We start from the raw sequence: 15,346 nt of genomic DNA, 5'->3' as shown, positions 1-15,346 counted from the left end.
ATTTAGAAATATATGCAGGGCTGAGTACATGAGTACTCAGTGGCCACATGCCGAAAAGCAAAACATACATTATATAGTTGTCAAGCCATCAACAGTAACACACCGGGATTTTCTTAAAAGGCCCGAGCTACTAAATTCATTTGTGAGCTAAAAGTTCATCTGCGCAGACTAAGATCATTCATCATTCGTCATTCGTCATTTGCCATTCGCCATTCATCATTCACATTCAGCATTCATTATTCATCATTCATCATTCGCCATATCTAAACATTCAAGCGCCGGGGAGGTGGCCACCTCCCGCAGTCACCCATCATTCCATCGTGTCGGGACGGTGGCCACCTTCCGCGGACACTCATCATTCCATCGTGTACAAAGTCTGTTGGGATTTTACCCACTCCCAGACTCGAATTCGTTTGCCGTTTTGGGGTTACTAAAACAAATACGCATATAGCCCGCAGATAGGCATCATCAAAACAAACATTTATGGCATGACAACATCTTGAAAAGAATCATAGATAGCTCCATTTGAGAAAAATATGACATTTCATAATTTCACAAGCATTTGATTTATATCCACACTAATGTCCTAGATATTAAAAGAAAGCCCACCTGATGTGTTTATCTTCAGTTAACAATTCCCGTGTTGGCCTCACTTTGCCCTCGAGCAAAATTGCTTTTGAAAATTAAATAGCGTAGCACGCTAATTAGTAAGTGAATTAAATTCTTTTAAGAAAAAGAATGCATGCATCCTATTGGATAGCACTTATATCTTAGTCTCGTCTCATAGGATCTCTAATCCTCTCTCGGGCTTTACTAAGTTGTAGGATTTAATTATTTTCTTTAATTAAATCCGGAGAAATTTCATTTTCTCTAACACCATTACTTTATCATTTATTTAATAAGATATGGATTCTTGGAAAATCCCTTCTAATTCTCTTCTTCAAATTTTTCAAAGGGCCGCCCGAGGAGTCACCCCTTCGCGTGTTCCGTTTCAACATTTTCCATCTTCAAAAAAGTTTCCAAATTATCCGAGAATTTTAATTGATCACAAAATCGAGCTCCAACTCAATTCCTTAAATTAATTCCAACCCAACAACTAAAAGCTCTCGGCCCAATCTTAAGTGGAACTGCACACCACTTCCAATACTATTTCAGCCCAACTTCTCAATTAATTAAAATTACCCAACTTTCATTTAATCGGCCCAACTCACTTAACTATTTTAGAGGCCCAAAACAAGTAATTAAATTGGCCCAAAATATACTCCTTCATCCATCGGTCTCTCTCTTCCCTAACACTTTACCCCCAAATTGAAATTCATCAAATTGATTGGGAATCGGAGACGCCGCGGTGCCCCTTCTCATTCCACTCCGGCGAGCTCGTCGAAGATAACCCCTGCACTCCGAGGCTTCCAAGGCCCCTGGTTGCCGCTCCGGTTCTCCCTCTCCGGTGGAGTCACGGCGGAGCTCCCGTATTCTCAAGCGCAGTCGCCGTTAGGGGAGTGATGGAGTACGGACTAAACAAGCCCAACAGCAGTGACGGCCCATCAGCCCAAAGCCCAAGGAAGAGTATCAGATCGGCATTACCAAAGAGTTCGGCCCCAGCCTACAGCTCGGTAAAAGCCAACCAATCAGTTCGGCATTACCAAAGAGTTCGGCCCCAGCCTACAGCTCGGTAAAAGCCGACCAATCAAGCTCTACTCTCAGACCGGCAAAAGCTGCTCGGCAATAGTTCAGCAGTTCGGTCTCAGTATTTGACCGAACTGGGAGATAGTCAACTCATGTCAGAACCTCCACGATCTCCACTACACCCACGATCTATTTAGTGGTGTCAAGCAGTCATTAACTCATGCAGGATAGTGGGCCCATGCAGGATCGCATGACCTCCACGACATCCACAACCATCATTAGTGGTGATGCAAGCCACGATCTTAGTTCAATGTATAAATAGAACTTAGATCAGATAGATTGGGGACTCTCTCTCTCGCTCTCTAGAGATAAAATATCAAATAGCAAGTTTGTATTTGTAAGCTGTAGAAAACAGATCAAGCAATACAATCTTGCCCTCCCTTCTTCCCGTGGACGTAGATTTACTTCAGTAAATCGAACCACGTAAATCTCTGTGTCGTGATCTGCATTTTCCTGCATTCACAAACATCAGAAATTCGCCGAATCATCACTGGCGCCGTCTGTGGGAAACAGAGAACCAAATTTGTGATAAAGCGAATTTTTGACCCTTTTTCCACCCCAAAAAAATGCATACCAGATCACACACTACCCGTAATACCGTTCATGAAAACCATGAGGAAGCTAGTCCAGCTCGCAGGTCTGAAAAACGGCCTCGGGAGACATCTACCTCCGGTTCTCACGAAGAAGGAACAAGCCACTCCAGGAGAGATCGCACCGAGTCTTCCCAGCAGCCCGATTTAAATGAAGCTGTCAAGCTGTTCTTGGCCGAGAAGCAGGAGGAGTTCTTAACCTTCCTGCAGAAGAGCCAACAGCCGGAGAAGACAACGGCGGATTCTCCCTCCTCATCCAGACATGAAAGTCACTACCGCAGTAGTGACGTGTCTTCCAGGAGAAAGAATCCTCAACCCCGACATGTTCCTGTTCCTCCTCGGTACCGGAACCACAGGAGAACTCCATCTCCTCCGTACCGAAGAAATGTCGAGTTCGCCATGTACGAACTGCAATAAGCCAACGATTGTGAAGTCAAAGCTTCTAAAGAGGATACAAGACCACAATTCAGCTTAAACAAGCACTTCGTCTGAAACGAACTGCAATAAGCCAACGATTGTGAAGTCAAAGCTTCTAAAGAGGATACAAGACCACAATTCAGCTTAAACAAGCAGTTCGTCTGAAACGAACTGCAATAAGCCAACGATTGTGAAGTCAAAGCTTCTAAAGAGGATACAAGACCACAATTCAGCTTAAACAAGCAGTTCGTCTGAAACGAACTGCAATAAGCCAACGATTGTGAAGTCCAAGCTTCTAAAGAGGATACAAGACCACAATTCAGCTTAAGAATCAAGCACTTCGTCTGAAACGAGCTGCAACAAAAGTCCGATTCACGCGATAAAACTTGCCTGAATTAGGACAAGGGAAAGTCCGATCCACGCGATAAAACTCGCCGAATTAGGACAAGGGAAAGTCCGATCCCCAAATTAGGACAACGGAAAGTTCGATCCCAGCGATAAAACTCGCCAAATTAGGACACAAGCTTAGTCCGGTCAAAGATGTTTATTTCATCCGACCAAAGACGAGTCCGGTCAAAGATGTTTATTTCATCAGACCAAAGACGAGTCCGGTCAAAGATGTTTATTTCATCAGACCAAAGACGAGTCCGGTCAAAGATGTTTATTTCATCAGACCAAAGACGAGTCCGGTCAAAGATGTTTATTTCATCAGACCAAAGACGAGTCCGGTCAAAGATGTTTATTTCATCAGACCAAAGACGAGTCCGGTCAAAGATGTTTATTTCATCAGACCAAAGACGAGTCCGGTCAAAGATGTTTATTTCATCAGACCAAAGACAAACATCAACTTACCCCGTACCTTTATCGCATGACCTCCACGACATCCACAACCATCATTAGTGGTGATGCAAGCCACGATCTTAGTTCAATGTATAAATAGAACTTAGATCAGATAGATTGGGGACTCTCTCTCTCGCTCTCTAGAGATAAAATATCAAATAGCAAGTTTGTATTTGTAAGCTGTAGAAAACAGATCAAGCAATACAATCTTGCCCTCCCTTCTTCCCGTGGACGTAGATTTACTTCAGTAAATCGAACCACGTAAATCTCTGTGTCGTGATCTGCATTTTCCTGCATTCGCCATGTACGGAGCATTGAAGACTCCGTTCTCGGACGATATCACCCGAACTTCCTTGCCACAGAACTACCGAACTCCGTCAATGACTTATGACGGGTTGGTGGATCCTCATGACTTCCTGGGACGCTATCAGTATAATATGGCGAACCAGGGTCTCAATGAGGTCCATATGTGCAAGCTGTTCCCCGAGCTGCTCATCGGGAACGCCAGAAGGTGGTTCGACAGCCTTCCTCAAGGCAGCATTAGATCCTACCGAGATCTAATGGATGCTTTCCACAGGAGGTTCTTTCAGAAAGCGGAAGCCCGGATTACTTCGGCTCAGCTGCTTTCTATACGTCAAGGTCGCGACGAAAAGATCAGCGACTTCCTGACGAGATTCCTGCCCGGAGCTCTCTACAGAAAGCTCGTGGAATGCAGTCCGCAAACAGCTCAAGAGATGTGGGACATTGCGGACCAGTTCTCCCGAGCCGATGAGGCAGACCGTCGAAAACGGTCTTTAGACAGCTCATCTAGAGGAGACGAAAAGAAGCCCGATCATAGCGATCAGAGGCATCCTCGCCGAACACCTTCCCCCCTAAAGGAGGGATAGCGGTCATCCGAGGTGATCAAAAAAGAGCAAGAGTTTGCAGATTGCGCTTAAAAGTGCCGAGCAATCAGCTCGGCACCATCAAGCATAGCAATCACAGCAGCCGGAGTCAGAGGCAGGCGAAATGACCGAAGTCACACCGGAGCCGAACTCGATGGTGTACGGCACTGAAGCTGTGATTCCGGTTTAGATCGGCATACCCAGTCCCCGAACTCAATTTCTCCTCAGAAATGAATGGTGACGGACTGAGAGCCGAGCTAGATCTTGCCGAAGAAAGAAGAGAATTGGCCTGCATAAAAGCAGCCAAGTACAAGGAGCAAGTAGCCCGGTATTATAACCAAAGGGTGAAAAAGCTGCAATTTCAAGTGGGAGATCTCGTCTTGAGAAACAACGAAGTAAGCCGAGCAGAAAAGCTGGGCAAGCTCGAACCCACATGGGAAGGTCCATATCGGGTGTCAGAAGTCCTCGGCAAAGGGTCTTACAAATTGACCCACGTGTCAGGAGCACAAGTACCCCGAACATGGTACGTTTCCAACCTCAAAAAGTTCCATTTGTAAGAGACAGTCCGGTCAGTCAGTCTTGTGTCCTGTTCGGTCAATGTGCTTTCTTTGGTTTGCTTGGTCTTTGTTTGTCTATGTGCGTTTTGTCTATGTGCGTTTTGTCTGTCTATGTGCGTGTCGTCTCTTACAAATGTTACTGAGGTATCTTGTTCTTCAAAGGCTGATCCCCTTTTTAGAACATATATAAGCTAACGATTGTGAAGTCAAAGCTTCTAAAGAGGATACAAGACCACAATTCAGCTTAAACAAGTAGTTCGTCTGAAACGAGCTGCAATAAGCCAACGATTGTGAAGTCAAAGCTTCTAAAGACGATACAAGGCCACAATTCAGCTTAAACAAGCAGTTCGTCTGAAACGAGCTGCAATAAGCCAACGATTGTGAAGTCAAAGCTTCTAAAGAAGATACAAGGCCACAATTCAGCTTAAACAAGCAGTTCGTCTGAAACGAGCTGCAATAAGCCAACGATTGTGAAGTCAAAGCTTCTAAAGAAGATACAAGGCCACAATTCAGCTTAAGAATCAAGCACTTCGTCTGAAACGAACTGCAACAAAAGTCCGATTCACGCGATAAAACTTGCCTGAATTAGGACAAGGGAAAGTCCGATCCACGCGATAAAACTCGCCGAATTAGGACAAGGGAAAGTCCGATCCCCAAATTAGGACAACGGAAAGTCCGATCCGAGCGACAAAACTCGCCAAATTAGGACACAAACCAAGTCTGGTCAAAGATGTTTATTTCATCAGACCAAAGACGAGTCCGGTCAAAGATGTTTATTTCATCAGACCAAAGACGAGTCCGGTCAAAGATGTTTATTTCATCAGACCAAAGACGAGTCCGGTCAAAGATGTTTATTTCATCAGACCAAAGACGAGTCCGGCCAAAGATGTTTATTTCATCAGACCAAAGACGAGTCCGGTCAAAGATGTTTATTTCATCAGACCAAAGACGAGTCCGGTCAAAGATGTTTATTTCATCAGACCAAAGACGAGTCCGGTCAAAGATGTTTATTTCATCAGACCAAAGACGAGTCCGGTCAAAGATGTTTATTTCATCAGACCAAAGACGAGTCCGGTCAAAGATGTTTATTTCATCAGACCAAAGACAAACATCAACTTACCCCGTACCTTTATCCAGAATGCCGAAGTGACTCGCTTCGCCGAAGTAATTCACTTCGCTTTTCGGGGGGGGGTAGTGATGGAGTACGGACTAAACAAGCCCAACAGCAGTGACGGCCCATCAGCCCAAAGCCCAAGAAAGAGTATCAGTTCGGCATGACTAAAGAGTATCAGTCCGGCATGACTAAAGAGTTCAGTTCGGCACAACCAAAGAGTTCGGCCCCAGCCTACAGCTCGGTAAAAGCCAACCAATCAAACTCTGCTCTCAGGTCGGCATCAAGCTCTACTCTCAGATCGGCAAAAGCTGCTCGGCAATAGTTCAGCAGTTCGGTCTCAGTATTTGACCGAACTGGGAGATAGTCAACTCATGTCAGAACCTCCACGATCTCCACTACACCCACGATCTATTTAGTGGTGTCAAGCAGTCATTAACTCATGCAGGATAGTGGGCCCATGCAGGATCGCATGACCTCCACGACATCCACAACCATCATTAGTGGTGATGCAAGCCACGATCTTAGTTCAATGTATAAATAGAACTTAGATCAGATAGATTAGGGAGGCTCTCTCTCGCTCTCTAGAGATAAAATATCAAATAGCAAGTCTGTATTGTAAGCTGTAGAAAACAGATCAAGCAATACAACTCTGCCCTCTTTTCTTCCCGTGGATGTAGATTTACCTCAGTAAATCGAACCACGTAAATTCTCTGTGTCGTAGTCTTCTTTCTCTACCAGCATTTACTAACATCAGAAATTCGCGGATTCATCAGGGAGGAGGCGTCGCCTCACTTCCGCGACGTCGCTCCAGCCCTTACCAGCGGCTGCATGTATTTCTGAAATTTTCAGGTTCTTAACGGGTCGATCCAATAAGGACATGAACCCAATAAAGCTGGACACAAACCCATTATTTTCGTGCGATTCGTGTCGGGTTCAAAATTGCCAGCCCTACCAAAATATTAAAACAATGGATGGTGATAAATAAATAAATTTTTATTTTACATAAATAATTAGATATTTTAGGTAATTTATATTTAAACATTTTACAGTTTTTATATAACTTGAAATAATTTAGTAGATTACATATCTATTCTTTGAGAATTGTTTTGCACGACACGAATTTCAATGAGGAATCAGAAAGTAAGAGAGAAGAGAGAAGAGAGAAGAGAGAAGAGAGAGAGAGAGAAGAGAGAGAAGAAGAGAGAGAGAGAAAGAGAGAAGTAAGAGAGAGAAAAAGAAAAAGTGGATAAAATATGAGAGAAGTGTCCTTTTTAGGTGAATGTATTTTTTTCGTGGACACCTAGAGAGAGAAAAGAAAAGTGGCAAATATGAGAAAGTCTTTTGAAATGGTATTTTTTTCGTGGACACCTCAAAATGGCAAAATGAGATTATTTTTTTTTTGCAGCGGAGTGAGTAGTTTCTTTTGCCCGGTACTTGAGCATGGGTGATTTTAATTTTAATTTTGATTTTCCCACCTAATTACAGTATAAATAGTAAATAAAGTTCCTAAATAAGTTATTTTGATTTTGGGTCTGACTTATTATTGAAGGTATTGTGACTGAAATTCAAAATGATGAAATAATAGTAGAAAAATGGATTGTGACTGATTTTGTGGTTGATTTTGAGGGCATTGTTGTGAGATTTACTTGATTATTGGTAAATCAATGAGATTTATTATTGATTCATTATTGCAAAGAAGACTTTTCAAATGAGATGTTGATTCATTATTGCAAAGTGTAAATCAATGAGATGTTGATTCATTATTGCATAAGAAGACTTTTCATAAAATAAAATTAGATTTATTTGAAAAATAAATAAAACCTTCACGATTTGTAAAGGAGAGACTTTGCTTGGATGCAAATAATAAATTTGCATACATCAAACACTAATACATCTTTTTAACGAATTAGAAGTTTTATTTTAATCACACTTTACTTAAATTTAAATTATTTCTTTAAAAAACAAATAAGACTTTCATAAAAGTGTTCAAACACTTTTTCAATAGCACACAAAATCTCATTTAAAAAAATTTAAAAAGTCTTGCTCTCTTTGTATAATTAGTAAAATAAGATAGAAGAAAAAATTATAGAAATAATGTAATGGATGGTGGAACCTAAAAATAATGAAGTGAAAAGAAGGAAAAATAATCCATAAATGGATATGTACTACTCCTTCCGTCTCATGTTATTTGCACAGTTCCATTTCGGCTCGTAAAAAACTACTTACACTATTTCTAATTGAAGTTATAATTAATGTATTTAATTAATATGTTAGATTAAGTTAAGAGCTCCTTTATTAAGTGATATCTCATTACACTTCAAATTCTAATTTAATTACACTAAAAAATCAATCTTAAATTTATGACCTAAAATAAAAGGTGCAAGTAACATGGAACGAAGAGAATATATCTAATGAAAGGAGGATGTATTTCTTATAAAGTCATATTTGATGATTTGAAAATTCTTACCACATTTATATATGTTAAATATATTATTTAAATGTCGTTTGTGAATAAAAAATCTTAAAGTCTAGTCATTGTAGAAAAGTCCAATTTGGCGTGTCAATAAAATCTACTCCTTCCTATAGATATCTCATTTTTTATATTAATTTCATAAAAAAATTGTCACATTTCAACTTTTAGACAAAATAAATTACTATTAATATATCTAGTTATATTTTTATTAGTGTTAGTATACTAAACAAATGTTTCCAGTGTATATGGTGCATGCATAGATATTCAAACACCTATATAGATACCCTAGATCCACTTATAATTCTTATTAGATTAAATAACATTAACATAATAATTTATTTTATGATTAAGTATATGAAAACATATACTTCCTAGAGTCATTTTGTCATTTTGGTACATTCTATAGTAGTGGAGTCATTTCCTTCTATATTAAAAGTCAACACATTTTTCTCACTTACTTTTTCCTCTCTCCATACTTTATTACTCCTTTTTGTTGATTTATGTGTCGGAAAGAAATGTCTCCACTACTATCGAACGGAGAGAGTAGAACCTCTATCCAAAAAAATAGATATGAATTAATTAATGGATATCGCCTTATATAAGGCTTATGATGTGTGCTTTAATCCATAGAAATGGAGGAAATTGGATTGAACTTCAACCCAATATTCATCATCTTCACCTCTCTTGTTTCTCTAATCTTGTTATTCTCCATTAACCGAATCTTATTCAAATCCTCACCCAAGAGAAAACTCCCCCCTTCCCCACCAAAGCTACCTATAATCGGAAACCTCCATCAGTTAGCAAGCTCCCTTCCTCACCATGCCCTCCACTCCATGGCCCAACAACACGGCCCCATCATGCTTCTCCACTTCGGCAGCGTCCCCACCGTCATCGTCTCCTCGGCTGACATAGTCCGCGAGATCATCCGATCCCACGACCTGAACTTCTCCAACCGGCCCGAGCTCAAGGCCATGAGGAAGCTGCTCTACGGCAGCAGAGACGTGGGCTCCGCGCCACACGGCGAGTACTGGAGGCAGATGAGAAGCATCTTTGTCCTGCAGATGCTCAGCAGCAAAAGGGTGCAGTCCTTCGGCTCGATAAGGGAGGAGGAAACGGCCCTTATGGTGAAGCGGATCGAGGAGAGTTCGGGGCCGGTGGATTTGAGCAAGATGATGGCGGAGACGAACGCTGATGCGGCCTTCAGATCGACGTTCGGTGGGAAATACAGCGAGACTGAGAATGGGAAGAAGTTTCCGGGTTTGATGAGGGAGTTCATGGATCTTATTGGAACGGCTGATATTGGTGATTTTGTTCCTTGGCTTGGATGGATTGGTCGTGTTAATGGTTTTGATAAGAGGCTTGATGAGACTGCGAAACGGATGGATGAGGTTTTGGAGAGTGTGATTCAAGAAAGGCAAGCTCAGGTGAAGGCCGTGAAAGAAGATTTTGTGGATGTTTTGGTGGAAATCTACAAGGATCGGAGTGTTGATTCCTCCATTGATCGGGACAGCATCAAAGCCTTGCTTTTGGTAATCTTTCTCTTACTCTCCCACTACTACTTCTATCGGTATTAATTATGTTAGGTATTGGATGTTATTGCACTGAACACATCGTGTGTTTTCATACAGGATGTATTCGTTGGTGGAACTGATACAATATCCTCATCTACGGAATGGGTGATGTCGGAACTCCTACGACATCCTAGGGTGATGGAAAAGTTGCAATCCGAGGTACGAGGCATCGTTAAACAGAATCAACATATCAAACAAGATGACCTAGAAAAAATGGGATACATGAAGGCCGTGATCAAGGAAACCTTGCGTCTCCATCCACCCTTCACACTGGTTTCACGAATGACAAACAAGGACGTGCAGATCAAAGGCTACGACGTTGCTGCCGGGACACTAATGATGATCAATGTATGGGCCTTGGGGAGGGACCATGTCTCTTGGGTTGAACCAGAAAAGTTTAGGCCAGAAAGATTCTTAAATTCTTTAATTGATTTTAAAGGGCAAGATTTCGAATTGATCCCGTTTGGGGCTGGGAGAAGGGGATGTCCTGGGATTACATATGCTACTGTTACTATGGAGATTATGTTAGCTAATCTGGTACACAAATTTGATTGGAAATTGCCTAACGGGATTGACCTCGACATGACTGAGAGCCATGGAGTCACTGCCCATAGAGCTTCTCCTCTTCTTGCACTTGCCTCTCAACCTAAATGATTTAGACCAACTTTTCACTTACGTTCACATGCATACTTTAAACGTTGACAACTTTTATATGATTCGTGTCATGTGCAATTTTCGTAAATTGTGTGTATTCGTTCAGTTGTCATGTTTATTTGTGGTTGAAGGTCATATCGAATCTTATCTCATGTTCAATTGCTATTTTTTTTCTCAAAAGCTCATCCTTTGAAAATGTATCTTGGCATATCCCTACATTGCCAATATTGTATTGCCAGTGTTATATTGTCCATCTCATCTCCACCCATGCGACTAATTTAATCCTAGATAAATTCTATCTTTGTTTGTCCCACATTGTATCTCATTATTATCGTGACTAACGAATCGAACGACATCTTAGACATGAATTATACGAGATGGAACTGCGTGTCCTTAAGGGATTGAACTTTTTTTAATTGGACATGCCTACTAGATTAAATGCGGAAACGAGTACAAATTAACATTGGCTCGTCAAGATGTTCAAGTTGCCAATCCCGATGCTCAAACTCTTTGGTACGACACATCATGTGAGAAAGACTGAAAGAGGTCATTGGTCTCCAAGCATTATGAGTATGCCTTTGGGCGCTCCGTTTGCATGTTGTCTTTCCATAAACAAGAGTGGACGAAAAATACATTGATAAGTACTTTATCCGTCTCGCCATAAGCGAGACATTTCTTTGGTCATAGAATTCAAGAAAATGGTATTCAAAATTAAGTGGAGAGTATAAATTTTAAATAGAATAAAATAGAAGAAAAGAAATGTGTTATTTTTTGTTAAAAAATGATTCATTTTAGATGAGACCGTCCCAAAATAGAATGACTTTGCTAAAGCCAAGCTAAGTTCAGAAGTTAATCATTACAATTACTAGATTTCAATTATAACAATAAAAAGACTGACATAACCTATGTCAGTATCACATCAAAGCAGTACAAAAAAAGAGGTAACCATTCATTGGATTTTCAGATAACCATTCATTGAATTTTCAGATAAATAATGACCAAAATAATAAATACCTACTCCCCCTAGCTCTAATAAGATAATATACTTTCTTTTTTTTAGTTTGTTCCATCTATCCCTAATAACATACTCCCTCCGTTTCACAATAATTAAGGCGAAACTTTTCGACACGAAGTTTAAGAAAGAGATGCTAAGTGTGTTGAATAAATAAATCAAATAAGTAAGAGAGAGAAAAAGGTAGAGAGAATAAAGTAAAAAATGAATAAAGTAGAGAGAAAAAAGTAAGAGAGTAAAGTAAGAAAGAGAAAATAATTACTATATATGGAAATGACTAAACTATGAAGAAACTTCCCGAAATGGAAAAATGACTCAACTATGAAGAAACGGAGGGAGTAATATACTTTCTTTTTTAGTTTGTCTCAACTAAGATGACATATTATTTTTTTTTGTAACTTTCACTCTATAATTAATACACCCAACCATTTTTTCTCTGTCCAATCAAATATTTAATTCTCTTTCTCTCTTCATTTAACACTATCACTCAATATTTCTCTTTCCAATTAACCACATTAACTAACAATTCCTAAAATCTCGTGCCCACTAGGAGATGTGTCTTCTTAGCGGGACAAGGAAGTAGTAAACTTACATCTATCACTTTTCCTCTTTCTTTTTATTTTTATTTTGCATTAACATGAGTACCAAGGTAATCTGGTAAATATGACCAACTTTAATATATTCCTAAGCATCGAATAGTAATACCAAACTTGTTCCAGAGTAACTAACTAAGTACCTTTACCACGATTCATAGGGGCTCTAAAACCCAATTTACTAAACTAATGAAACTGGAACATTAACACCTCAAAAGTAATTAGGAGATCATCTAGTCTCAACTATCATGCTGCGATAAAATATCAGGTTGAAATCTAAATTTTTTATGGGTACACTTTGAAATTCATTACCTAGCATTCTAGATCTAAAACTTGTACTGAGGAGTCTATTCAAAGCATTTACTAAAAATCAATGTTGTCAATGAAGTGTGGCGTTCTTTGGCATCAGTGGCGGATCCAGAACCGACATATGGAGGAGGCGGGATTAAACAAGAATGCAGAAAACTTGAAAGTGAAAAAGAACAAAGACAGGAGTTGTCTTGTCCTCCTTATATAGTCCAACTGTTGAGAAGCCTTTTAACGCCTTCTAGTTCATCTATGACTCGGTAATAGCATATTTCGACTCAACTATCCTTTCCCAATTTCTTCGTAAACTTCTCCTACGCTCGAAACTTTAGCCTCGAAGCAAATCAAATTTCCTATTTGCTAACTATATATAAAATGTGAACCAATTATGTATTATGCATTTTAACTCTCCTCTTATGATTCGCATTTAAACTTATATCTCACAAAAAGTCCTAATCTGGTTAATGAACTACAGAATTCTGTGAGAGCCTGCATCTACTTCTCTCACCCCCCACCCCCTTAAAATTTTTCCATAGTGGGCTGCCAGTGCGTGCAGCAGTTAGTTTAGCGGGAATCGTGATTGCTAACTTAAACCCTATCCTATTAAGTGAGTCAGGTTATTTGGTAAATGGGTCGGGTTAGTAGGGTGACTGGTTGGGCAAGCCATAGCCTGCCAAGGTTGCCGTATACTGCCACTGAAAACTGTCAAGACACAATGTGGCAGTGGTGTATGGCCGGAAAACCACCAACCAAGATGGCCAATATTTGACAACATGTCACATGTTACATGTGTAAAAATACAGCCAAAAGACAGACGGCTGATCCTAGTAACCAGAACAAGGTACGATCCAAGTCTATAGCCCTCATTACAATATTCAATAAATGTGAGTAGTGAAAAAACGCATGCTTCTGATCCAAACTAAGCTAGTCTCCAGTTAACAACAACTCAAATAATATGTAGCACTACAGTTATTCAACCATTAGAAGTCATGAACAATACTCTCTAACACTAAAAATTAATTGATCTTTCAAACACTTGAATATTCTGCTAGAACTACAATGCATAATGGTAGATCTAATGTCAAGGAAAAAGGGCTAAACCAATATTTATCATTGATACAAATCCAACGGTATTTTCATGACCATGATGAAATAGCATAAGTAACATACAAGCTACTCCCTCCGTTCCATTTTAATAGAGGCGTTTCATTTTCTACACTCATTTTGAAAAAATAATAGTACTATAAATAGCTAAAGTGGAGAAAAAGTAAAGTAAATAGAGAATAATGTAGAGAACGAGTGCAAAAAATAAAAAACTTCTATTAAGGCAAAACGGAAGGAGTATAAAACATGATACTAGTGATTCAAAATGAGTAGTACTCCCTCCGTCCCATAAAAATAGTTCTTTTTCCATTTTTTCTTTCTACATTTCTCCTATTTTACCAATTTCACATTAAAACCCATGCCGTCCCAAAGTAAAGGACGGAGGGAGTACTAATTAGAAACACACAAGGCAATTATGGGTTGGGTATGTAAACTGACAGAATTCGAGATCCAACAGCAAGCATATACACATGGAACCTAGCTTCTATCAGATCAAATACAGATCAGAATTCAGTGATAAGAAACCTAAGTGAGTATAACGATAACACAATCACAAGATGGCAGGAAACATCAAATTCAAAACAGTCAAATATTAACTACGAAATACATCAAACAGCCAAGTAGACCCTAACAATTAGGGCACACGAAACTCAATTAAGAATACCAAAAGTGTGGGTGATGCGATTCGGGAAATCAGGCGTGCTTTTCGATCCGATTTTTGAGGCGATCGATCTTGACGACGAGCGCCGTGACGGAGTAGAGCAGCCAGTAGAAGATGAGGGCGGAGGCGATGAGGAGGGCGTTGCGCTGCGACTTCATGATGGATTTCTGATGGCGGAGGTGCTCGGAGGGGGAGCAGGAGTCGGACTCGCAGGTGGGGCGGGTCTCGTACTTCCAGTAGATGTCCATGAGGAGGAAGAGGCAGAAGGGGACGATGGAGAGGAAGGGTTTGAGGAGGCCCTGGGTGACGGTGATTAGGCCCTTCCGGATAGGGTCAAGGCCGGGGAGGGTGAGGAAGAGGAGCATGATTGCCTCTGCGGCGGCGGCGTAACCGAGGACTACCCATTCCAGCGCCATTCAATTTCAATTTCAATTTCAATTTTGATGCTGATCTGATTTCGGAGAGGAAAGGGGATTTTCAAAAGGGGGAAATTATATTGGAGAGATGGTCTTCGAATGGGTACTATTGAGCTTATTTTCCATATTAATAATAAATTGCCGAATGCCTAATATATCTATTGTGCTTAATTTGAAAATGGCATGTCTATTTAACTTAGTCTGTCAAAGTTATTTTCTCATACAAAAGATGAATACAATCATAATGGGGACAAGATTCTACATGTCCTAGGTGGTGTGAACACTAAGATTCATAAATGTATTTTAGCAGGAATTGACTAAGTAGTCTTCCAAGGTGAATATGGATGGATTTTTTCCTTTAGCTCACCTTGTTGGGTTGCAAATCCCACACTAAATCGGAGAGTAGAGGGTAGGTGTGCACAAACCGACCGGACAGGCGGTTAACCGCCGGTTCGTGAACCGGACCCG

General features: G+C 40.3%; 2 protein-coding genes across 2 annotated transcripts; one reads left to right on the top strand and one right to left on the bottom strand.

Moving 5' to 3' along the window:
* Nucleotides 1-9,193: 9,193 nt before the first annotated feature.
* On the top strand, nt 9,194-11,044 carry LOC121763849 (cytochrome P450 71A8-like). The gene is made up of 2 exons (XM_042159939.1): nt 9,194-10,090; nt 10,190-11,044. Exons 1-2 carry the CDS (start codon nt 9,194-9,196, stop codon nt 10,784-10,786), a joined length of 1,494 nt encoding a protein of 497 aa, XP_042015873.1. The 3' UTR covers nt 10,787-11,044.
* Nucleotides 11,045-14,221: 3,177 nt separating this feature from the next.
* Nucleotides 14,222-15,010, bottom strand: LOC121763850. The gene has a single exon (XM_042159940.1). It carries the CDS (start codon nt 14,876-14,878, stop codon nt 14,495-14,497), a length of 384 nt encoding a protein of 127 aa, XP_042015874.1. The 5' UTR covers nt 14,879-15,010; the 3' UTR covers nt 14,222-14,494.
* Between the last annotated feature and the right edge of the window lie 336 nt (nt 15,011-15,346).

The sequence above is a fragment of the Salvia splendens genome, chromosome 14, assembly GCF_004379255.2.
Source record: "Salvia splendens isolate huo1 chromosome 14, SspV2, whole genome shotgun sequence".
NCBI classification, from domain to species: domain Eukaryota; kingdom Viridiplantae; phylum Streptophyta; class Magnoliopsida; order Lamiales; family Lamiaceae; genus Salvia; species Salvia splendens.
The sequence above is the reverse complement of the archived record's forward strand: the minus strand, read 5'-3'. Positions and strand labels throughout refer to the sequence as shown.